This window comes from Archocentrus centrarchus, chromosome 7 (assembly GCF_007364275.1).
Source record: "Archocentrus centrarchus isolate MPI-CPG fArcCen1 chromosome 7, fArcCen1, whole genome shotgun sequence".
Taxonomy (NCBI): domain Eukaryota; kingdom Metazoa; phylum Chordata; class Actinopteri; order Cichliformes; family Cichlidae; genus Archocentrus; species Archocentrus centrarchus.
Window position 1 is genome coordinate 20,464,629 of NC_044352.1, and position 24,921 is coordinate 20,489,549.

General features: G+C 41.6%; 1 protein-coding gene across 5 annotated transcripts in view; it reads right to left on the bottom strand.

Annotated features, from left to right (window-relative positions):
- Nucleotides 1-2,800: 2,800 nt before the first annotated feature.
- Nucleotides 2,801-24,921, bottom strand: part of wnk3 (WNK lysine deficient protein kinase 3) — a 38,306-nt gene continuing 16,185 nt past the window's right edge. The window contains exons 3-25 of one of the 5 annotated variants that reach the window (XM_030734336.1): nt 21,911-22,083; nt 21,149-21,369; nt 20,614-20,771; nt 20,321-20,409; nt 19,984-20,203; nt 19,433-19,754; nt 19,122-19,237; nt 18,834-19,034; nt 15,044-18,367; nt 14,701-14,744; nt 12,662-12,791; nt 12,443-12,559; nt 12,251-12,352; nt 12,089-12,134; nt 11,830-11,982; nt 9,657-11,728; nt 9,192-9,438; nt 7,400-7,485; nt 6,973-7,310; nt 6,606-6,841; nt 6,431-6,526; nt 6,176-6,339; nt 2,801-5,923 (exon numbers count right to left, since the gene is read on the bottom strand). In XM_030734336.1, coding sequence (XP_030590196.1) covers nt 5,375-5,923; nt 6,176-6,339; nt 6,431-6,526; nt 6,606-6,841; nt 6,973-7,310; nt 7,400-7,485; nt 9,192-9,438; nt 9,657-11,728; nt 11,830-11,982; nt 12,089-12,134; nt 12,251-12,352; nt 12,443-12,559; nt 12,662-12,791; nt 14,701-14,744; nt 15,044-18,367; nt 18,834-19,034; nt 19,122-19,237; nt 19,433-19,754; nt 19,984-20,203; nt 20,321-20,409; nt 20,614-20,771; nt 21,149-21,369; nt 21,911-22,083 — 9,204 coding nt within the window. In that variant the 3' untranslated portion in view covers nt 2,801-5,374. Of the gene's footprint in view, nt 5,924-6,175; nt 6,340-6,430; nt 6,527-6,605; nt 6,842-6,972; nt 7,311-7,399; nt 7,486-8,835; nt 8,870-9,191; nt 9,439-9,656; nt 11,729-11,829; nt 11,983-12,088; nt 12,135-12,250; nt 12,353-12,442; nt 12,560-12,661; nt 12,792-14,700; nt 14,745-15,043; nt 18,368-18,833; nt 19,035-19,121; nt 19,241-19,432; nt 19,755-19,983; nt 20,204-20,320; nt 20,410-20,613; nt 20,772-21,148; nt 21,370-21,910; nt 22,084-24,921 lie in introns of those variants that run through there. The other 4 variants (XM_030734338.1, XM_030734339.1, XM_030734335.1 and 1 more) reach the window with 4 other exon arrangements.

Sequence of the window (24,921 nt, forward strand, 5' to 3'; positions counted from 1 at the left end):
CTGTCGTGGAGGGGACAATAAAGTTGTAGACAGTCAAACATTGAGTTGCATTCAGGGAAGTACGTTAGGGTGCGGAAATTTAGATCAATATGCAAGTATAAGTAGTGGACTGGTTCTTATAGAGATGTACTTTATACAACATGACTTTTAAATTTTAGGATCTGTTTTTCTTCAACAAGCTTTACGTCAGTCAGAATACAAACTAGAATTTGAAACTGGGAGAGTTTTTTTTTTTTTCGACTTAATAATGATTATCAGCAACCCTATTTTATATTTTAAAAGATTAAGTCGAAAAGTGGATTTATTTTTGTAATTATTTTTTCATATTATAAGTTTCATTTTACTGAACCTATGTTAAGAAAGGTAGACCACACAAAATCACTGCATTCTTTGTTAATTTTTTTATTTTTATTTTTGCCATTTTCCGTTGAATAATGTCATATATTGCTACTATGTCACTTTGGGTGTATGTATGTATGTATATATATATATATATATATATATATATATATATATATATATATATATATATATATATATATATATATAGATATATAGATAGATAGATAGATAGATAGATAGATAGATAGATAGATAGATAGAGAGAGAGAGTCTCAACATTTATAATATAGCAGCAATTTATTCAACAATTCATTGTACAGGAACATCAAAAACACTAAAGTTGTTGTTTGAAAGCTGTTTCATACTAAAGCCCTCCAGTTACCAGCGCCTATGCTGTTACTCAGGAGGCAGAGCAGGTCATCAAATCGGAAGGTTGGTGGGTCTATCCTCTGGCTTTTCCAGTCTGCATGCCAAAGTATCCTTGGGCAAAATACTGCACCCCGATGCGCTCATCGGAGTGTTAATGTTAGATAGAAAGCTAGCTAGAACCAGTCCATTTACGAGCTGCTGTAACTGTAAATAGGTTCACGTGGTGCAGCTTTGAAGCAATGACCTCACTCGAAAATTGTAGAACAAATGGAAACGTGTCGAAGACACCGCACGCTCACAGTCCACTACCCTGGTGTATGGTACGTTCATTGATCCCCTTCTGCGCCTGTAGATAAGGTCTCTCCCGTTTGTCTCCTGCTTTGCCTCTGCAGTCAAAGAACGGATATTTCTGCACTTCTCTAACTGTGCTTACATTTGTCTATGAGCGTACTATCCACATATGGTTTGACTTATGCGTGGCTTGTTTATCCTTAACTCTGTAGTGTGGCCTGTAAAGGTGGCTCATTCTATAGGTTCATTAATCATAAGACTGATTCTCCCTAAGTGACAAAGGAGTTTGAGCAAATAAATAAATAATAATAGTAATAAAGATAACTGAGTTATTACGTAAATGTACACTAGAATCAAGGAACAAGCAGGTATTTCGGTGTACTCTGTGGGGTCACCCTGCCATTAGTATGGCTTTAGGGAAGTGGAATGCAGCTCAGTCTGATTGAAAACAGGTGATTGGCTCAATCTAAGATGTTGCGTGATAAACTGTCCTCAGAATGCTGATGGAGTTGGCGGAGTCTGAGCTCAGAGAATGCTCAGCATGTCTCTTGTTGTTTTTGTCAGTTATATACGTATATACATATACGTGTATATACGTATATGTGTGCCAGTTTTACCAGCAGCCATTTATGTCCAACTATGTTTGAGAGAGGAGATTTTCTCCTTTGTGTTCTAAGATTGCTTCTTTTATTTGCCTCCATATTTCCCCCTTTCCTCATTTTGATAGGAGTTAATGTTACAGAACTTTGCTCCAGGGCCTTAAAAGTGTTTATTTATTTATTTGAATTGCAGTCAGTCTATTATTTCTGCAACAAGAAGTTTTGAAGAATTCTCTCCAGTTATGGTTAGAAGGTGTTCAGAAGAGAAACATGTAGTGGAGAACATTCCAGCTTGATCATTTTAATTGGTTTATTTTTTTCCCCTTGTTCTTTCCTTTTTCTATTTTATTATTCAGAAGTACTGCTTATCTATTTTAGCAAAGTAGCAACTTTGTATAGTCATTTCTTTAACACTCATACTGACCGACAACTGCGCATCCAGTGGCACTGTAAATGTCACTCTGAGCTCTCAGACAATTCTGATCCATATAGTCGGAGTGTGATGAGACAAAACAGCTGCCAAAAACATCTGGAAGTGTCCCATTATTTTTTTAAGCCTTGCAATTTCAGCACTGTTTTAAAAGGGTCTGTATCTCATACATTATGTAAACCTAAGCAAATTAAAGCTGACACCTTTGTATAGCTTCCTTGTCTTATTTCAAGTTGAATATGATGATGCACAAAACACAGAAGACAAACCAGAATGTTACTGATGTGGTAGCTCATCCGGCTCATGATCTATGACAATTCATAGGTTGCTGTTATGCGTGACGTATAGAAAAAAGGTACAAGTTTTGTTGTCATTAGTTGGCTACATTGCACAAATGAAAGAGAATTAAAATCCACTAAGAAGTCAAAGAAGCTCACAGTCATATCCAGGACAAATCTTGTTTCACTAAAATCTGAGAGGAGTAGCAACTCCTTTGAAAATGAAAAATGCCTACAAAAATGACACAAATGACCACGACCTTGAGCACAATTTGGGTGTCAACCCAGTAGGATGAACACGTCTCGCCATCACATAAGCTCTTTGGTCCTTTGGCCGGAAGGTCTAAAAAATGTCAAAATACAACAAAATGCCTCTGCAAGGTATCCACATGAAAAATGATTTGCACAAACACCCTACTTGCCAAACGAACTTAAAACACAAAAAAAACCTCTCATACACCATTGTAACTTGATGGGTTTTTTTTGTTTTGTTTTTTTAATTTTGATTAGTTACAAAACATAAATAAAATCAACAGATGAATTAGTTACAATTTACAGAGGCTAAATCACCAGCAACATACTTTATTCCTCTATTTTTCTTTTCTGCCCAAATGTACTTTTTTCCTTGGTTCTCAGTCATGCCATTTTGGGACTCCCCAGATTTTTTGTTTTATTTGCATTATTTTAAGTTAATTTTATGTGACCTGAAGCCCAATGAGAAGGTGAGGTGTCATTACTTTATGTATCATCTGGATAAGCCTGTCAGAGGTATATCACAGCAGGGAGTCCCATGTAAACAGGGATGAAAACCAGTTTTCTAGTTTCAAATAACCTCTGATTTATAGCGGTGAGAGCACAATTTTACAATTTGTACAACCTCATTCCAAAATACAAAAATAATCTTTATCTTTTAGATAACATTTTGGTAACACTTCAAGGACAAAGTCAGCTTATTTTCACGAGTCATGATCATTAAGCTGTAGCTTGTTAGATGCATGTTAGTATCAGACATGACAGCGCACACACCTTCACTAATAATGAACTACAGCACATCTCTGTGAAAATGTGGGTAGTCTTGAAAAGCAACAAATACTGAGTACTGTGTAATTTATAGTCTAGATTATGCTGCTTCTGAACAACCATACCACTTAGCATGAACTATTCCTCCTTACCCACTCATGTTTTAGGCCTTTGATGTACATTTAGCAGTCTTTGCCATCCTGTTAAATCTCCTGTTTTCTGTGGCACACAATCTATTATTAATAAATCAGAAATACTGCTTTGACTACTGGCTACTTTTTAGACCAAAAAAAAAACATTAACACCTAGCCATCAATGGTCTAATGTGTGTATGGCTGATGAGCCGACAGTGTTTACAGTAATATATCTGCTGCTGATATATTACTCTGAATATCTGCATCTACAAACTGAGTTTAGAAATAGAGAAATGGAGGATGTTTGACTGGAGTAAATCTTTAGTTGTGTGTGTAAAGCACAGTGGCCCACATGTCACCTTCTGATCAATGAATTCAGACTGCCTATAGTTAATGACTAAATAGTTCACAATTGAAATGAGGAATTTGTACAACGCCAAACAAAGCTGACAAATGAGCATGTGAGGATCTCACATCAGCGTTGAACATCAAACTTATAACTGATATATGATTGAAGATCTCACTTGTTTTCTTTTCCTTTCTTTTCTTTTTCTTTCTTTTTTTTTTTTTAAAGATAGTAAGCCTAAAACCTAGGCAAGGTAAACAATTCCACTTGAGTACAATGACATTTGAGAGGCTGCTTTGATGAATGAAAGAAAGGAACGCAATTCGTAATGCAATATACCATGGGACTATTACAAAGCTTTGTCACACAGAAAAAAATATACACTCACAAAAATGCTTTAAAAAAAAAAAAGGCAAAATGAGAATACCTTTATGGTTTCCCTAGTTATTGATAACTTGGCAGTTTTTTTTTTCCTTTTAAATGTTCCTCTTCATCACTGGTATACTTGATATGCGGCAAAAATAAAGAGAAATGTGAAATTGTCTCATAATGAAAGCAAACGTGTATGATTGGTTACCTCAGTGGGCAGCAAACAGTAACTGTGAGATTCATGAATATACAGCAAGTGCAAGCAGTTTGCACTCAGCAAGTCAAGTCAGCCATAAGATCATGCAGTTCTGGGGTTGAATGCACCCAGGTGTTTACTGAACAGAGATGGAATATTTGAATTTACCATCATATTATGAATTCATCTGGTCATGTTAATTCTGTTGCAAACATAAAGCGATATAAAACCAAGCACATGCTGTACAGGTACACGACACCTCAACAGTGTGTTTGGTTGCACTGCGGTTAAATGGATAGCCAGATAAGTGCTGAACTCGGAAACATGCTGCTTTCTCTTTTTTTCTGATTGCCTATTGAAACACTTGTGCTGTATGCTTAGTTTAAAAGATGATGAAAAAAATCCCCTATGCGTCAGGTATTAATTATTATGCTTCTACAAAAATATTTTATGCCTTAAAGACAAATCAAAACAATACGTGCTGATCAATGCAGATGATCATTGCTAATTGCACTTTTAAAATTGATAGTCCTTTCACTGTAAGCATTGACAAATCCAACAAAAAAAATGTCAACGCCTTCTTTTGTCCTTCTTATCTCTGCTTAGGGAGATTTCAGGTCCCACTGAGTTGGTTTGCAAACAAGAACAGAACTGTTAATTTGCTTCCAAAGACAGAAGTGATATGTACTCAAAGAATCCACTCACACTCATAAATTCACACATTCATACATCAAAGACTTTATACAGCTCAATACTAATTCAGAAACCCCAGCCATGCTTCATATTACCCTCTGTCTGTACATACTAGAATCTATCATCTTTCTTTCACATTAATTCCCCATCATATCCACAAGTACACTAGAATCCATATATCCATTGCAGTCACAACTCTCTCACACATACACTGAACTAACACTCTAAATGGATCTGATTTACGTCCTGGCCCACATGGTATTTCCATCTCTTGGACTTTCATATTGACCTCACACTTCACCTGGTTTCATTTCTGTCCCAGAGGAAGAGTAGAGGTGGGGGGTGTTGGGTGAATTTTGGCACTGGTAGGTAGAGCAGCAGTAGAGCAAGACGAGGAACAGGTGGAAGAGGGTGAGGACGAGGAGCAAAATGCCCCACCAGTAGCAGCAGCGCTATCTGTGGGTGCAGTGGTTCCACTGCCAGGCAGCAAAGATGTAGCTGTGGACACTGGTGATGTGGGCATTTGGGAAGGCAGCAGCGGTTGGCTTTGAGGCTGGGCCATGGGTGGTGTCTGTGATAAAGACTGAGACTGCATGGGAGTTTGCATCAGGGGCTGTGGTATTTGCTGGCAGACTGGGGACTGTGAATAGCTCATCTGCTGGAGGGGGAGAGATTGATGGAGGTGTAAACTCTGCTGCACTGGTGGTACTTGAGCCATGTGTGTTTGTGGTGGTGGTCCTGGAGAGTGCAGGGTGGACAGGCTTCCTCCACCTGTGTAATGGGAAGAGGCTGCCACAGTCAAACTGGCAGGGGATGGGGGTGCCTGTGCCACTGGAAACCAACCTGGTGGAGCCACCTGCACAAATAAGGTAATACTTAGAGACTATGACTGAAAAAAAATGATCTTTTGGTACTGTTGGCTCTTGAAACTCCCTAAAACTCTTACTGCTTTCTGACTTGGTTTTATCAAGTCCTGGTTTTGTTTGGTAATACAAAATCATTTACAAGAGCATTTACGATTAAAAAACTAGAATACATTGCACCCTATGAAAATTTATTTTTGTGTCAGATTAATAAATGTGATAAATATGATCATGTTTAGTCCTACCTCTGTTGGCTGGCTCCAGCCTGCCAATTCCTGCACCTGCTGAATTTGCTTAATTTGATTCAGTGAAGGCTTAGGTGGGGTGGTGCTTACTGTCTCCTTTGTCCAATTATCAACAAGTTTGTGCAGTTCATCTGTGAATGTGCTCTTTCTTAGAGGACTGTGTTCTGTGAAAAAAATGAGGTGACTCGTCACAGCACCAAGTGGCATTAAATACTGCATGCTGACCTGATTTAGCACTATTATGCTAAACTGTACCTCTTTTAGCAGGCAGTGATGTGTGGTGCTCTGGCTTGCAGTATAGCGACAGCCTGTTCTTTTCACTACCTGAAAAACTGCTTGACTGTTGAATCCCTGGATGGCACATACAAGAAACAGTTATGCAGAGAACAATTATATAAAAAAAAGTGAGAAGAAAGATTAAAGGCCTCACCAGAATGTGTAACTCCATTGTTGTCCATGTGAGAGTGAGGCCTGGGCCGAAGCTTGGTTTTGGATGGCCTGGGCCTGCGAGGAGAGAGGGCAGGAGGCATTGTGGGAAGAGGAGGGGTACGAGACAAGGAGGCAGGCAGGCTCTGTCTTTGGTCTTTGAGAGAACGAAGCTGTCTGTACAGCTCCTGAAGCTCTCTGTTCTGCTGTGCCTGAAGGGAAACCACCTCTTTGATGTGCCTACAGAGAAAGAGATTGGTTATGCACTGTGGGAAAGAAACCAAAATAAACAGAGATAAAGCAGAAAATTCAATAAATGGAGAGACAAAAGTCTCGTACAATAATAAAACTTCTTCCCCTCGCTGACTTACTTTTCTCTGAGCTTGTGTAGTTCTCTTCTCAGTTCTTCATCCTCCAGCTCACTCTCATCATCATCATCGCTGCTTCCCAGGGGTGAATGGCTCTGCCCAGGACCTCGAGGGGGGTGGGCCATTGAGGGAGTTCTCTTACTATCTTCTTTATCTCCATCCTTTGCCCGACATTTCCTCCTCTCCCTCTCCAAGTCAGGGGACACTGGGGAGCTGTCAGTCTGCCTGTCATCTTTCTTAGTCTCAGTTTGGGTTACTGAGAAACGTCCAACTTTTCTGTGAGTGCTGCCATGGCCTGATGGCTGAGCCTTTGGGGGAGAGGTCTGGGGCACTGGAGTCACCTGATGGTAGATAATGTGGGAAACATTAATCGCTTGTTCAGACTGCCCAAAAGATTGAGAGTAATAAGAATTAGTTGATGTGCTCCTACCTGAAAACGTCCTTTGCATGGCTGAGGTCGATTAAGTGGTGCTCTCTCCTTCTCATCTTTAAGTGCCTGACTGCTTGAATTTCCTCCTGATGAAGAGAAAGGGATGAAAACAAAGGGGGTAGACAAGGACAAAGATACAAAAACACAGACACGTATAAAAAAACACATAAATGAGGAGACAGACAGACACACACACAAAGGCAAATGAAACAAAAAAATGTACATGACAGTGAGAAATACAAGTGTACAAAGACAGACACAGGGGACAAACACAAGGGCACAGTGTTAAAAATCGGCCACTAATATCACACAACAATTACAATGTGACTTATTAACTTGCATGCAGTTCTACAAAACGTGTAATCATGCTTTCTGTGGATTTCAGTTTTAAAATGAAGTTTTTGTGAATGTAAAGTTGTTAAAAGAAATCTATGCGGCGTGTGGAGAGGAGTGGTAAATGCATCCATTAAAAGCAAAATTATTAAATTAAAAAACATATTATGAAATAGTTAAATACAGTGTAGCCCACCCACCCGCACATCCACGCTCTCATTCTCACTTACTCATCACTGCTTCACCCACACATTAGACAACATAACCCAATATCACATTTAAGATCTGTGTCAGAGCAACAGTGATATTGGTCAGTGTGTTTGATATTTGGGATTACTACATTAGAGAAGTGTGTACATGGAACATCACAGCCATTTTTAAGGAAAAAACATAAAAATGAACATAAAATATGCAAGCCTGATACAGGTGTTACTTACAGATAATGGTCCATTATTAGTCACTTGTGTAGAACATAACATACATGCTCATGCTTGTGCTCTTGTAACAGAAGATCTAAGCTACTGCTACATACAGTACATACATAAACACAATTACATGCAAGATGACTTGAATACTTCAAAAACGTGATAAAACTTAGCCACATGAAAAGCCTAATCATGTGCAAAAGAGCCCAACAGTAACTTATGCGCACAATGTATGCTAACATATTATGACCTTCATATGTTTTACACTAATAATGCAAAAAAGATACTTTATAGATGCATCCATTACAACTACATCATATATCAGTGTTATGGAGCAGTGCTACACTGTATGAGCTTACAGGGTAAGCCTATATGTATTCTGAATGACAAAAAATTACATAATATTAGCTAAGCATCTGTGTTATCTGTGTAATGATGTGAGATGCATTACGCTGTCTACACTGAGTCAGCAGGTGGAGGTGAGATGGTTGTTGCTGGCAGTGCCTGTGGACTTGGGTCAATGAAGGGAGGTGTGATGTGAAGGAATATTTCCTGGGCACAGGCACAGCTTGTCTTTACTCCAGAGCTCATCGGCACTGGCAGGACATCAGATTTCTGATGCCAAACTCTTCCTACACTGTGCCAATCTCCCACCCTCCTCTACGCTCCACTGTTCTCGCCCCTGAGTGAGCAACTCATGCAAAAAGAAAGACTGCCAAGAAAATGAAATTTAGTAAAAAGGAATTTAGAAAAAATAAAATAAAACAAAAACAAACAGTAATGTATGCAGTGATGTCAACACTGGGGACTTACATGGGGACTATAGTCAAATAGCATTATACAAAAACAGAATTATTTAGCTGGAAACATTAATGTCCATTAACATTAACATTTATGTCTTTACGGTTAAAAAGTTACTTTCTATGTTAAAATTAGTACTAGTTATTAGATTCAGGTCCATGCCCCAACATCCCATTCTCTCTCTCTCGCTCTCTCGCTCTCTCTCGCGCGCTTACTCCCTAAAAGGACGCTACCTTGCTGGACTCTGGGCTTCTTGAACAAGCTGGCGGAGTGGCGCAGTTTGCATGCCCAGTTTTTGAATTTTCGAGTCCAGGATTTCTTGCTAACAGGATTTCTGATACTAGGACATGTCAGGTTTAGGCCAAAATATCCACCTCCTGCATTGTGCTGCTGCTGTCCATGCCGGAGGGGGATCGGTTGCTGATTGGGGGGCCATGATGCATCTCCAGTGGCACTGGTATCAGAGTGTGAGGGTACAGCCTAGAACAGTTAAGACAATTAAGAGTGGCTGCATGGAGTTGAGACATAAAAAAACGTAGAGATACTCAAACATTTATATAATACAAATAATCACAGACAGTTGAAACATAGTGGAATCCCCTTTACACACTGAAACAGTACAAAAAATAGAATCGACTACAGTCAAAGACAAACTGAAAGAGAATTTACTTAAAATCGAATCCATGGTATTCACTCACAAGAATGGTTGGCTCTCCTGGTACAGGTGGGCGTCGGGGCTCAGCAGAGTCATCCTGATTGGGAGGCAGAAGTGAGGTGGGTAGGTTGGATGAGACAGAGGTGGTGTGGAGTGATAGGCCAGGCTGCTGCTCCACTTGGTCCAACTCCACAGAGTTGGGCACTTCTGTGGAAGCTTTCTCCGCACCTCCTTCCCTCTCTGGGTCAGGAGAGGTGGAAGATGAACGGGAGGTAGTGGAGGAAGTAGTGGAGGATGAGGAGTGTGGGGAAGTATCTGAGATGGAGGCAGGTGGGGGGAAAGATAAGAGGTGGATTGACTGTGGTTCTGATGACTCATCACCACCTGCTGATGTGGAGGCAGCTGATGCTGGGCCAGAGGTAGCTCCCCCAGCCAGTGCTGTCCCACTGCTGTACTCCTGATACAACAAATTTCTTAGCTTTTCATCCAGAGTCTTTATGCGATTGTCTACAAATTCAATTTTGGGGGGGCCTTCACTATCTGACTCGGCTACAGAGGAAGGCTGAGCAGGGGATGGTGTCATTATGTGGGACAGCATGGGCAAGGGGGCTTCAGCAGTACCCAAATGCAGAGGTGGCAGAGAGGAGTCAGAAGAGGGATGAAAAGGGGCAGAATAACTGCTTGTCTCCTCTGTAACACTCGTCTCTCCTGTGGACACCTCTGACTCTGACATCTGTAAGGAGGACTGCTTCTGCAGTGGAAACTGCAGCTGTTTGTGGGGTGTGTCCATGGCTTTAAAGATCTCCTGTTGCTGTTCTGTGTATTGTGACTGTTTCTGTGCCTGTATGTGTTGCGGTAACAGCTCAACAGGTACTTGGGTTTGTTGTGGAACCTGCTGTTGTGGTACTAGGCAAACATTTAGCTGTGTCTGCTGTTGAAGAAACTGCTGACTAACTGACTGGGGCAGCATTTGGTTTTGATCTGGTTTCAAAGCTGCGGCACCCATAAACATCTGAAGTTGCTGCTGCTGTAGCTGCTGTTGCACCATTTGCTGTTGCTGTAAGTGTAATGTCTGTTCTAGGTTTAACTGTTGCTGCTGCTGTTGATCAATGTGGGCCTGTTTGGGGGGCAGCAGAGAAGCAGGAGCCATAATCTGCTGTTGTAACTGCTGTAACTGAGGCTGCTGCAGCAACTGTGGGACATATTGTGCTGTCTGCTGTTGTATAAGGGGTTGTTCGGTTGGTTGTAGAGGAAATGGTGGCAGAGACAGAGACTGTTGTAACACCTCTGTATGACACTGCTGAGGCAGTGCCTGCACCTCAGTCAGCTGTTGGTGAAGTGGTATCTGTTTTTGAATTAGCTGCTGTTGATGTAACTGCTGGAGAGACTGTTGAAGTGCTTGTTCCTGCTGCAGTGGAATTTGTTCTTGGTACACTTGATGTTGTGATTGTTGTGGTGGTGTTGGCTGCTGTATTTGTTGCTCAAACTGCATTGGCTGCAGTTGCTGTTGTGGTGATGGTACTTGCTGCTGTGATATAGACTGTAGCTGTTGGTGTGGTTGTTGTGGGGCTTGTTGGGCTACTTGGGTGAATGTCTGCTGCTGCTCTATGCCAAGTTGGCTTACAGCAGAAGGCATGACTACAGCAGGAGGAGGGGAATGAAAAGAGGCTGAAGATTGGTCCATTGCAGACATACACGGCCTTGAAGCAGCGATCACAGTATTGTCTATAATTTGACTCGCAGTAGAACAAACACTGGTTCCAGGAGAAGAGAGATTATCAGGAAGAATAGTGGTGGGTGAGGGAGACACAACAGTAGGAGCAGCAGACAAGCTGGGGAGGCTAGCAGCAGCAGCAGCAGCAGCGGGCGTTGTTATAGTTGAGGGAGCAATGGGAATTTGGTCAGCGGAAGCTAAGATAAGGCCAGCTGAGGTGGTGACAGGGACAGGGACTGGTCCAGGCTTGGTTTCAGGTGCCGTGTGATGAATAGGAGCAGAGGGGATCATGGAGGTGGGTGCTAAAACAGTGGAGTCTGGGGGGGAGGTGGCAGAAAGGGTGGGGTAGGAAGGAGAGCCTATTCCAGTCAAGGACTCCAGACTCTGGGATCCTTCGCTCTCTACAGCCACAGAAATGTACACAGAGTTAAGTTTCTGTTATGTGGTCAAATGGGCCATGTTAATAAGCCAAAGCAGTAAAACTGACATGAGTAGAGCTCACCTTTCTCTATTTTAGGAGACTGGGGAATCCTTGTCTCTGTAGTGGGTGGTGGTGTGGCTGCTCCCTGACTGGAAAGAGAGTCTCTATGGCGGATAGTCTGGTTGATAAAGAAGCGCCAGCGTCCCACTGGGGAGGAATGGGGCACTGGGTCCACTGAGATACCACAAAGATTGTTTACTACTAAGTTATATCACATAAAACATATTCCTATTTTACCAAAACTTTTTTTGAGTAAGAAAATATATATATTTAAACTTACCAGAGTAAGTGGGAGTGCTGACTTGTAACTGGTCAGTTGATCCAGTCTAACACAGAAAAAAGGATTTATATATATATTTTTTTAATAAATATTCATTTTGATCAGATTCGTCATTATTCAAACAAAACAGAAAAACTGGAGAAGACAAGCTGAAAGATGTACCTCTGAATGGGTCTGAAGAATTTCATGGGCTTTCTTAACTATTGCTCTGAGCTCCTCAACAAATTTATCTTTCTCCACATCAAGGACAAAGTCCTCCTCTACCTGTGAGATTTTACCAAATGGAAGTCATCAAAAATGAAAAACAATACCTTTCAGAATAAGTGTAAACTACTGGAATACACAAGAGGGTACCATATAATCTGCTATGTCCTCAGGTGCATCCCCTTCAATGTCAAACTTAAATGTCACCATCTTGTTGCTATGCGTCTCCAGCTGACATTCCACCATATTGTCCCCACTGCCGGACACCTATTAAGTACAAGACAAATGATCACATTTATTCTATTAAAATTCCCTGGTAAAAAATATACAGCATATTGTAAACAAATTGTGTTTCCTGTATTTTTTCACCTGAAGCATGCTCAGTTGAAACTGGTGTTTCTCAGGCTTCTGACTGGAAGCTCTTCTCTGAGGCTTTAGTTTCTCTAATTTCCCATTCGCCAAGAGCTGCAAGGTGTCTTCACCACTGGCTGCTATAGACCTAAGTGCGTCATGGATATTATAAATGGTCTTGTAAATCTCAAGTGTAAAAATACAAACAAATTCCAAAAAAACTGGGACACTGTGTAAAATGTAAATAAAAACTGAATTCAATGAATTGCAGATCTCATAAACTCATATTTAATTTATAATAGAACACTGACACTATATCAGATGTTTAAATTGGGAAAAATAATGTGATTTTGAATTTGATGGCAGCATCATTTTATCATCCCTCTCTTCTTTTAAAAACAGTCTGTAAACGTCTGGGAACTGAGGAGAACAGACGCTGGAATTTTGGATGATTAACGTTATCCCACTCTTGTCTGATACAGAATTGTAGCTGCTCAACAGTCCTGGGTCTTTTTTGTGATATTTTTCTTTGTGGTATTTTTTATTCCCTGATGCACTGAATATTTTCAATTGGTGAAAGGTCTGGACTGCAGGCAGACCAGTCCAGCACCTGGACTCTTCTACTATGAAGCCATGCTGTTGTAATAAATTCTGCCCAAAATGCAAAGAAATTTGTGTTTGGTTGATAATTTCTTTGTTGGAACAACGCTTCTTGGCAATAAATCTTATACTGTTGGAAAGCCTCTTTATTCCCCCCTTTAAATGGAGCCACATTTGAAAGGAAAATGCATTTGTGGGTTGAGCAGCAGAGTTGAGTATGTGGGTTGTGCTCATGAAAAACTTGCCAAATATTTTCTCCCAATGCCAAACAGCTTATGTGCTAAGTTTAGTTGCAGTATTCAGTCTAGAATCATCTTGCTGAAATATGCAAGGCCTTCCCTAAAAAGACATAATCTGAATAGGAGTATATGTTCCTCTAAAACCTGTATTTACTTTTGAGCATTGATGTTGCCTTTCCAGATGCGCAAGCTGCCAACTCCACAGGCACTCATGTACTCCGATACCATGAGAGATGCAGGCTTTTGAACTAAGTGCTAATAACAAGCCGGATGGTCCCTCTTCTCTTTAGTCTGGCGTACACAGCACTCATGTTTTCCAAAAAGAATTTCAAATTTAATTCGTCTGACCACAGAACAGTTTTACACTTTGCCTCAGTCCATTTTAAATGAGCTTTGGCCCAGAGAAGACTGCAGCGTTTCTAGATAATGTGAATCATATGGCTGCTTCCCTGCACAAAAGAGCTTTAACCTGCATTTGTGGATGGTACACCAAACTGTGTTCACAGACAGTGTTTTTGCTAAGTGTTTTTAAAACCCATGCAGCAATTTCCGTGACAGAATCATGCCCGTTTTCTCTGTTAAAATATGGGCTTATGAGATTTGCAAATCACTGCGTTCTGTTTTTATTTACATTTTCATGCATCTTTAGAGTTCTTTCACTGTCACTACAACTTTTAAATTGTTTGTTGAATTGCTATTATGAGCACTTGTGCTTTTTGTGCTTAGCCATTTCTGTGCAGCGAGCAAACATCAACTTCTGTGTAAAACTGGCCTGATTTTCTTTGTCCAGATTCATCACTGGTGATGAGAGCCAAGTCCTTGGCTATGACGCAAAGACCAAACAGCAGTTTTCAGATAAAAATTTTGCAGTGTCAAATTCCATATGTGGTACATTGACTCAGAGGTGCAACCAGAAGCATAATTTTAATTATTTTCAACATTAACAGTTGTGTGCACCAGGAATCTTTCCCTGTGAACTTTTGCCACATGTATGAAATACAGTGCAGAGCAGGCACAAATGCAGGGAGACTTCCACAGAATGATCTAAAAACAGCAGCCATGCTGGATTCTAATTTAAAACATCATTACATTTCAAGACTCTTTCATGGTTTATAAAATATATCTGTGTCTTGCACTACTGCTTATCTGCAAAATGCCAAAATGTCAGTATCAGGTATTACCTGTATATGGAACTCAGACTGTAATAATATCACTTACCCTGACAAAGAATGACGATCTGCACTTGTCTTACAAGGACCGTCCTGTAGAGTGACATGTATACACACACACACACAAAGCATGCCAGCATGAAGAAAACCATGCAAAAACACATTAGCTATGTTAGAGTCAAGTAAAACAATAATGTGACTATGACAAATGACATATATAACATGTTCTATGAAGACACTTTGTAATCAGAATCTGTTAGTATGAATCAAAAAGGTGCAGTCAAAGCCTCTCTCAAATGTTTAGATAGCAATATTCTCACTTATTCTGCTGATATGTCAGTAAATTAAAATTATTTTGTAATTAATACAGCAAACTTTCATATTTCCTGTACCTGAGCAATGCCCAGCAGGGAAAGGTCACAGTCTTGCAGCGAGGCTTGGGTCAGTTTTGGGGCATTAGAATCAAGTGATTGTAGAGTAGTAACAGGCAGAGGGGAGGCGGGTATAAAGTCGGCTTGCCCTGGTAAGGTTACCTGGGCCATTGGTGGAGATGTAGGCAGCTCTGGAGTAGGGGCAGCGGTAGGATAGGTGGATGGTAGGGATGTAAGACATGGTAATGTGGGAGGACATGAGGTATGCAGAGGGCTTTGGGGCATTTGTTGTGCAGGAAAGACAGCTTGGGACAGAATAGGCTGTTCAGATATAGGTGTCTCTGTGTGTGTCTGAGTGTGTGTCTGTGTTTGAGAGTGTGCTTGGGCCTGACTGCTGGTCTGTGTGTGTGTGAGAGCTGGTAGCATCTGCTTGGGCTGGTGCTGCGGAGAAGGAGGGGCACCTGGCACTGGGTGGCTATAGAGGGGCAGGGTCCTGCCCTGGGACTGAGGTTCAGCCATATTACAGGGTCCTAATTGTCCAGAAGCAAGGGTCATCAGAGGTGAAGTAGGTTGACACTGTGAGGGAAGCTGACTCTCATCAAGGGGTATCAAAGCCTGTTTCATAGGAAGTGGTTGTTGAATGGGAGTTGGGATGGTCTGCGCTGGTAACTGGGCCTGTGGGGGTGGCATGGCTAGAGATTGCTGCACGTGAGAAAGCTTTGGCAGCTGTTGCTGGTACTGTTCAGTATACTGAGGCACAGCAGGTTGAGACATGGACTGAATTACTGAAGGGTCAGCCTGAACAACTGGATGTACTGATCTTTGACCTGGGACTTGGGCTTGTACGGCCTGCAGAGGATGAAGAGGGGCAGCTACCGAACTGAGACCATCTGTTTTAATTCCACCACTTCCAGCTGAGCCCGGAGAAAGAATCATCTGCTGATACTGGATTACTGGCTGCTGTTGTTCCAACTGTTGGGCAATACGAGTTATATCCGGCTGTACAGGTGGTATGGCTTGCTGGGTAGGCTGAGGGACATACTGAGTAGTCAAAGGTCCAGTAGCAGGCTGAGCATGTAACTGGCTAATTTGCTGGCCTTGAGTTTGTTGTTGAAGCTGGGGTTGAATGAGCCCTGGCATCTGAGTATTTTGCTGAACAGTAGTTTCATGCTGGATCTGACTGGGAATTGAAGGAATTGCAGCTGGAGGCTGGACAATAGTTTGTTGCCCCATCATTTGAATATCAACTTTTGGGACCTGGCCATGCAGTGGTTGTGACTGGGTAAAAGTTGTGCTCAGAGGATGAGTCTGGATTCGCTGAGAAGTTACCTGATTCTGCATGGGAGGGACAGGCCCAGGATAACTACTCTGTGAAGGAATCTGCTGTTTCTGGATAAGTTGTGTGTGTCCCTGAATCAATGACAATGGAGGAGTTACCTGGCTTTCAGTCATAGCTTGAGATGCTTGGACTGCAGACTGAGCTATAAACTGGGCTGGGATCTGGCCCTGGTTCTGGGGGTGAACCTCACTTTGTCCTTGCACTGGGACACTTGCAGGCATCTGGACAGGGATCTGTGTAGTTGGAATGGTCATGGCGACTTGGGCCTGAGACATAATATGAGTTTGGTGATGAATGGCCTCAGTACTGACTGGTGCTCCAACTGATATACGAGGTTCCATTACAGACGTGTGCTGCTGTGGTTGGGCAACAAATGCCTGCTGCTGCTGCTGCTGCTGCATCAGTACCACTTGCTGCTGTTGCTCTATCACTTGTTGCTGAGAGGCGTGAGGTGTAAAGTGAGCAGAGTTTAGTTGTGAGATATTCATGTGCTGTATATCAGCTGGTCGCTGATGAATCTGCTGCTCGCTGTTGCTTTGTGGAATAGGGACAGCTTCTTGTTTTTCAGTTTGCTGAAGTTGAATGATGGCAGCTTGCTGTTGCTCTTGAATCTGTTGCTTTATCATAGCCTGTTGCTGTAATCTTTCTGCTTGTTGTTGTAACAGGACTTGCTGCTGACGCTGTTGTTCTAACTGTTGTTGCAAAAGAGCTTGCTGCTGCTGCTCTATCTGCTGCTTGAGCTGTGCTTGTTGCTGCTCTTGTTGCTGTAGCTGAGCTTTTTGTTGTAGCTGCTGCTGTTGCTGAATAATTAACTGCTGTTGTATTCGTGCCTGTTGCTGTTCCATTTGTCGGATTAAGGCTTGCTGTTGCAGTTGTTCATTTTGCTGTTGCGTCTGCTGGAGTTCCTGCTTCAATAAAATTTGTTGCTCGTTCTGCCCACTTTGTTGCTGATTCTCTGTTTCCTTTTGTGTTCCAGTTTGGGGTTGTCCAATTTGTTGATATAACTGACTCTGTTGCTGTTGCTGTGATGGAGGCTGTTTTTGTGGTTGCTGCTCTAACTGATGCTGAAAAATTGTTTGCTCTTGTTGTAGAACGCCTTGCTGTTTCTGCTCTTGTTTCTGTTGAATGTGAGCTTGCTGTTGCTGTTGTTGTTGTTGATCCAACAGTTGCTTTTGTTTAAGTGCTTGCTGCTGCTGTAGTTGGACTTGCTGCTGCTGTTTAAGCAGTGCTATTTGTTGTTGTTGATCAAGCTGTTGCTGGACATACAGCTGATGTTGCTCAAGCAGTAAAGCTTGTTGCTGTTGCTCTTTTTGCTGCTGCTGCTGTAACAGAGTTTGCTGCTGCTGAAGCTGTTGTTGCAGTTGTTGTGACTGTACCACTGTCTGCTCACAGGGATCCCCAGCTGGTTGCTGTATGTAAGTCTGAATTTGCTCCCCTGGCTGTGGCACTGACATAGTTCGATGCTCCATACCTGTTTGCGTGGTGAACACATGCTTCTGTGAAGTTGGGTGGACATGTGGGGCAGGCTGCTGTACACAGATCTGCTGCTGAGTCTCAGACTGATGTTTCTCGATAGATGCAGCTGAAAGGCTCTGTTGATGCTGTTCTGTTGCAGGCTGAGCGACAGTAACTTGTTGTTGTTCAAGCTCAGCGGCCTGGGCCCCCATTTGCGGTTGCAGCTGCTGCTGAAGGGTGGAGGTCTGGGGATCCATTCCTATCTGTTGTTGTGGGACAATAGTCTGCTGGGGGATCATGACAGACTGTGTTTGCTGGGGTGCGGCTTGGGAAATGATGTCAGTGAGCTGCATGGGTGTGGCAGGGTGTTGGGTCTGCTGAACATGAGGCACAATTGTCCCTGCTAGTCCAGCAGCATCACTGCCTGGCATGGATGCAGTGACAACATTAATGGGTGCTTGTGGGGAAACAGGTGGTACATATGACTGTGAAGGGGCCAATGATCCATGGGGAGTGGCAGTTTGAAATGCATCTGAAGGGAATGTTTGTGACTACTCAGTGATAATGTCAGAATGATGATTGGTGTTGAAAGAAGGGGGAGAAGAAAGTAGCAGAAAAATTAGGTTAAGATTAAGCTTTGGCAAGAAGCATAAATTATCAACATATTAAAATTTAAACAGGGTTTTCCACAGTGCTTTATAGCAGAGGTTGGCTGCCTCTCCACCAAATTAAACAGAATTACAATTTTACACTTCAAGGCAATATAGTATTTAATGAAAGATACATCTCACCCCCTCTGATAAACAGCCTCCTGGGGGAAACCCTGTGTTGTGTAAAACCAGATGGCCAATCTCAGATGATTACGAGGATGATTTGTGTTGGCATAAACAGTTATTTTATGGAAAAGAATACAAATGTGATGCACAGTGAGCCTTCCATTAAAAATAATGTTAACTCTCATAGCCCCTGTGTTAAATTACGCTGTCAGTTTAATATACACATTATCACCATTTTCACCTGAAAATATTGTTGAGGTACACTTGGTGATACCTGTGGAACCATGGTACTGGTGTGAAGAAACGTCTGAGCAGCGGGTCCTCCTCCACTTTGGCCTACGGACATGCTGGTCATGCTAACACTCTGCCCAAGAGGTATACTGGGAACACTTCCACTCTCACCAATGGGAAGCATCTGAGGATGAGGCAATGCACCAGTGGTCTGTTGTGCAAGAAACATAATTAATATATATCTACACAGTGATTTCAAACTACAATAAATTATCAATAAGATGAAGAATAGACCTACAGATGCCACTGGGGGTAGTGAGGTCTGTGAGTGGGTATATGATTCCCCTTGCACAGGGTATGCCTGACTCTGTCCACTTGCGTAAGATTCACAGATTGCAGACCCAATGCTCTCCCCTTCTGAGTTGTCAAAGACATTTAAAAAAAAAAAATTCTACATAAAATATAAAAATCCAAACTACACAAACAGTACTTGTCCATATCATAATATTCATGTTTTTTACATTTTACCTTAAAATTTCACCATGTCATTAGTTTTATATTGATACATTTTGATCAGTAACTGGCATATGGCCAGTATGCATACTCTACCTGGCAGATTCAGGGTTGTCCCACTGAAAATATTTTGCTGCCTGACATGCTGGTCCACTTCAGGAAGCTCCTCAGACTCCTGCATTCCACCTCCTCCACCTTCCCCTGTGTATCCAGCTGCCCCTTGCACCAGTGAGGATGGGTAAGATGGAAGAGAAAAGGTGTAGGAAGTGAGAGTAGAGTCTCTTCTTTCTTCAAAGCCCTGCTGCTGAAGGACCTGCTGCTGTCTGCGCTCCCTTGACTTTTTGATCAGGTTTACTCGGTCCCGGATGGATTTTCCTACCACTTTGGCATCACTCTCATGGAAGAAGCCTGATTTCACCTGCAATAAGGAAGCAGGAAATAGAGGGGCAAAGAGACAGTAATTAATTAATGGGTAAGTGTCGGCTGAGGAAATCTAGGTCAGCTGGAGAAGTGGCTGATAAACAAGGTGAAGGTTTCGCCCCCCTAACCTACATTCAAGCTTTAAATCATCAAAGCCTTTTCCCAGTCTACCGTATACCGTATAAACCTTTGCTAAACTTGTCAGGCATTAATTATTCCTGCCTTACCATCTCTAGAGCCACTTCCTCAGCACTGTCATTTTCCAGGTCATAGCTGAACTCGATGGCCTCATTGTCCTTGTGCTTCCCCTTCAGCTTCTTGGGGTCTTCAACCCAAATTCGGAGAGCCAGGCAGTCCTGAATGCCTGTGTCTTCCTCTGCTAGTTCCACCCGGACCCCCGTGTCCTCTCCAAAGAAAGCGTGGTTCAGGAGGTCTCGAACAGAGAGTCTGTCAAGAAAGGAGCATTCAGTGGTAGAAGAGATTAGGATGCTTAATGATCGCCTGATCATTCACCCTGCATAATAGAGTGGATCTTGTAATGTTATGAAAGTAAATCCTGCGTACCTCTGGCTTTTGTTCTGACGAATACAGCCTTCAATGATCTCTTTGATCTCTGGGTCATTTACTTTGTCAAAGCTGGCTGGCTTTATACCCTGAAAAAAAAAGAAACAGGAAATTCATTGTATTCAACAGGAACTTATGTAATTAGGCTTTTGGGTCCTGCATTTAACAATTAAAAACATTTTCAGAGTTGAGCCAAATAGTTGTGATCACAATCAAATAAAACTATAATTAACTAGATTTTTATGCGTCATCATCACAAATGCACTTTGTTTGAGAATAATGCAAAGACTCACACTTGTGACTTTGCGATAGATCTGAGCAGCATTTTGACACTCTGAGTAGGGGTACTCTGAAGTAGCCATCTCCAGCATACACATCCCAAAGGCATACACGTCCACAGACTCATCATAGTGCTCTTCATACATCTCTGGGGCCATGAACTCTGGGGTTCCTGTTAAAACCAAACAGTAGTCTATAACAACCCAAACATCTAAATACTGCTTTACTACTGATTACAGTTTGTTATGTTGAATTTAAATTCAACTGAAGCTCAAACTCCACTTGATAACAATTTACCTGGTGATCGACTAATTTAGTTTTAATGAGCACTGCTCAGACAGCCGGCAAATCCTCATCAGTACCCTCTTTTTACATTAAGCCCTCCACACATAGAATTTAGAGAGACTCTATTGATAATAATCTATATAATAATCTATGCTCCTTTGTAAAAACTCTACAATGCTGAATGCAGATAAAAAGCCCTGATCTTATAGGGACAGTGCTGTAGCCACTAAAAAGCAGTTGGTCTATAAACTGCAAACAGCTTACCTATAACACTCTTGGCAAAGGAGGTTCTCATAAGAGTGGCCAGTCCCAGATCACCTATCTTGACTGATCCTGTGGGGCCTGTTATGAAGATGTTGTCACACTTGAGGTCCCGATGGACAATTGGTGGAGTCCTGGTGTGAAGGAAGTGAAGACCCTTCAGAATTTGCCTACACCAACTCCTAAGGACCTTGGGTTTCATCACCTTAAAGCGCTTCAGGTAACTGCGGAGTGAAAGCAAATGCAATCAAACTCGAAAGAATACTGCAATCAACAACTGATACACAAAACATGTGAGTCAAAACCATGAGCCTGATTGTAGTGGAATACTTATTAATTACTTATATTTATGGAATTTTAATGTCTTGTGATAATGCCATGTGACACTTATCCTGAATCACATTATTTTGTACATAATCAGCTGATTAATGTACACGCGCGCACACACACACACACACACACACACATGCATGCGCGCGCGCGTGTGTGTGTGTGTAATATAATAGAACACATCTGTCCAAATTAACAGTACATTAAATCTACGCCCAGTAAAAACAGCATTTTGCTGTAAGAGGAATCTGTATTCATCATCAAATTAATCTGTTATTTTTAAGTGTAGAGGTGAGTGCCAAGGCATTGACAAGACATACAAGTTTGCAAATTTTATGTCAATTAAAGACTGGCTGAAAGAATTCTTTTCCAAAAAATAACAAAAGTAGACACACTCATAAGGATCTCTACCAGGTATGAGAAGATTATACTAACGTTTTGAGTGTTCCTGATGTCATGAGTTCAGTGACCAGGACAATGCACTTCTTTCCACGAAGCACAGACTCCCAGGAATCATAGAAGCGGACAATGTTGGGGTGCTGAAGCCCCTTTAGCATCTCTGCCTCTTCTTTGAAGCGTTGCTGCTCTGCCTTGGTCAGCTTGCGATCCTGAAATAAGAGGTACACTTAATGTTACACGTCATGAATCTCAGCATCTGCTCTTGCTCCGTTACTGTCTGGCTACTCAAAGAATTCCAAAACATAAGACTACCTTAGACTTCACTCCCATGATGGAGCAATAACACCTACTGCCACTAGATGCTGCTAGCAGTATATAGATGTAACTCTGCAAAGACAACACCCAGGCACTGGCTTTATAAAACACATTTCTACTGCATCTGCTACACATCCCTAGTATGGCGGACAGAATAGCTGTTGCAGAAATATAATTCACTAGCACAAGCAGCTTCCCATAGGGACAGAGACAGCCACTAATCCATCAGTTCCAGACTGGTGTATAGTCTTCTGCAATACCTAAGATTTATCATGTATGTTTGGGTGTGTAGGTCTTTTCTTTTGTTGTGAACATATAATGCATGTTTCTTTCTTATTTTTTTTTTAATTTGTATACATTATGCTTCTTTTCTTGAAGGACTAGTGCTTGCGTTAATATTATATGCTGTATTTTATTCACACAGAAAATACACATATCTTTAAATTCCCAGTCAGTAGGGGAAAATGTTTCTAAATATGTTATGTTGTGATAGTGATCTGAGAGTTTATTAAGAGTCACATAAAACTGGCAATCAAAGCATTTTACAGTGGCGAATGCCTTGGCTGGCTCCAGTAAGCGAGTGTATTTTTAGACTTGTCATGAACAACTGTTGCTATATCCTTGTATACAAATCAAGTTTTTCAGGTATGTGGTCTTTTGGGCTTTAGTAGATCTAGTGACCTGCTATTTCAGGGGAGGTTAATTGTCATGGTTTTATATTATACAACAAGCAAACTTTAGCCATTTATGCTAAACAAACTTATGAAGAAATAAAAACAATACAGTGTGTTTCACTTATTATCGATGAGGGTGTTGCACAGCAGTTTTATTTTACTATAAATAGAAGTCATCATAACACTGTCTTTCCACTGATCGATTTCATTGATCTTAAGCTTTTTGCTTCACAAAAAGCCCCCCCACAGGGATGTGGAGTACTGCAGATATTTGGATACAAGCATACAGCAGATTTTCATATAATGCTGATATCATGTTATGCAGCTTTCTGTCATTTTTATCTATCAATATAAATTTTTCAATCTACATTCGAATCTCTGTGTTTATTTTTTAGAGATCTTTTCCTCCCTGTGTTGATACTGGTTCAGTGTCCTTTTCTGGAAATACTAAGCAATCTCTTCACCCTCCCCCTTCAACAGGGAAGAAGTATCAACAAAAAGGCTCCTCCTTTTGCACTATTTTGGCTAAGAATAAGTTCCTTAGTCTAGCCTTGCTCTCATACTGTCACGCCTTTACTACCTTTCATGCTACTATGTACAAGCATTCTTATGCAAATGTGAATATCTGATTGTGTGCAGGCATTCCTGACCATGCTTATGTCTCAATGCAGTGTGCTTCTACCTTTCCTCATATTTTTATGTGTGCTCACGCTGTGCTGTATTTTATCAGGGAGTACTGTCTCTGTCCTCATTCAGAGCATCACTCTACCTCACTGTCTGGCACACTGTGAAACAGTGTGACTCTGTCTGCTGCCTCCTCAGCGTCTATTTTGTCTCCCCACAGAGTGTTGCATCATCAGCCAGCCTTAGGGTCAGCAAAGGTCATTAAGAGTTCAGTTAATATCTGTCTAGACGTACTCACACAAGCCTACCGCCCACTGCAAACCAGCTCACACATCCACACTAATATTCACATAAACTGAGGCACAGCATCAATGATGAAATCCCTAGGAAAATAATCTAAATGTATTATTAATAAGCCATAGTTGCCTTACTAAGACTGATAACTGCACCCAATTACAATTACCTTGACTAAGTGCAATACAAAAAAAATGGCAAAAAGCAGAAATTGTATGCTACAGTAGTGCAGTGGTTAGCACTGTCATCTCACAGCAGGAAGGTTCCTAGTTTGAAACTGCCAGCCCCCTGGAGTGGCTGCATGTTAGATTAACTGGCGATTCCAAACTGGCTATAGGTATGAATAGCTGTCTATCAGTCTGTGTCCGTGCTGTGATGGCATGCTATTCTGTCTAAGGTGTACCCTGCCTTTTGTCCTATGAAACCTGGGATAGGTTCCCCTGAGATCTTGAATTGAAAAGAGGTTAAGAAAATGGATGGATGGATGGGACAGTACATAAGTGCTACTTTGGTAAAACAGCAACTCAGAAACAAAGATTTCTCAAACAAAATGCCAAATAGACATCATAGGGGGGGGGGGGGCAGTTGCAGAACAATTTAACCATCAGATAAATGAGGAAGCAACACTGAAACAGACAGTTCTGTATTTATGCTTATCAAATAGACACTCTAAGCACACAGTGATGTCAAATCAAAACATCATAACAATTCAACATTTAAACATGCACTGTGTAAATAAACGTAGAAAAAAATGACAAGTGTAGCCAGGTGTGTATCATAGTGCACAATTATTTTAATGAACACTTTAGACTGGAAAAAAGACAACACAAAATTATATGTGCGCTTGGTTTTCACTGTGTATACTAGAGAAGGAGGACAACTGTCATCAAGATCATAACGGTTTGCCACACTACTTTATACTGTGTAAACTGTGTTTGCTTGTCTACTATGTGAGCAACCCAGCCAGGGGGGCCACAATCAGTGTACTCCTAGTGTCCCAAATCTGGACAAAGGGGAAGGGTTGCGTCAGGAAGGGTATCCGGTATAAAATAATTGTAAAATCAAAGAATGTAGAACAGAGTTCAGGGAGGAACTGAGAAAGGCTCTGGGTGGTAGGAAAGATTAACCAGATGACTGGGA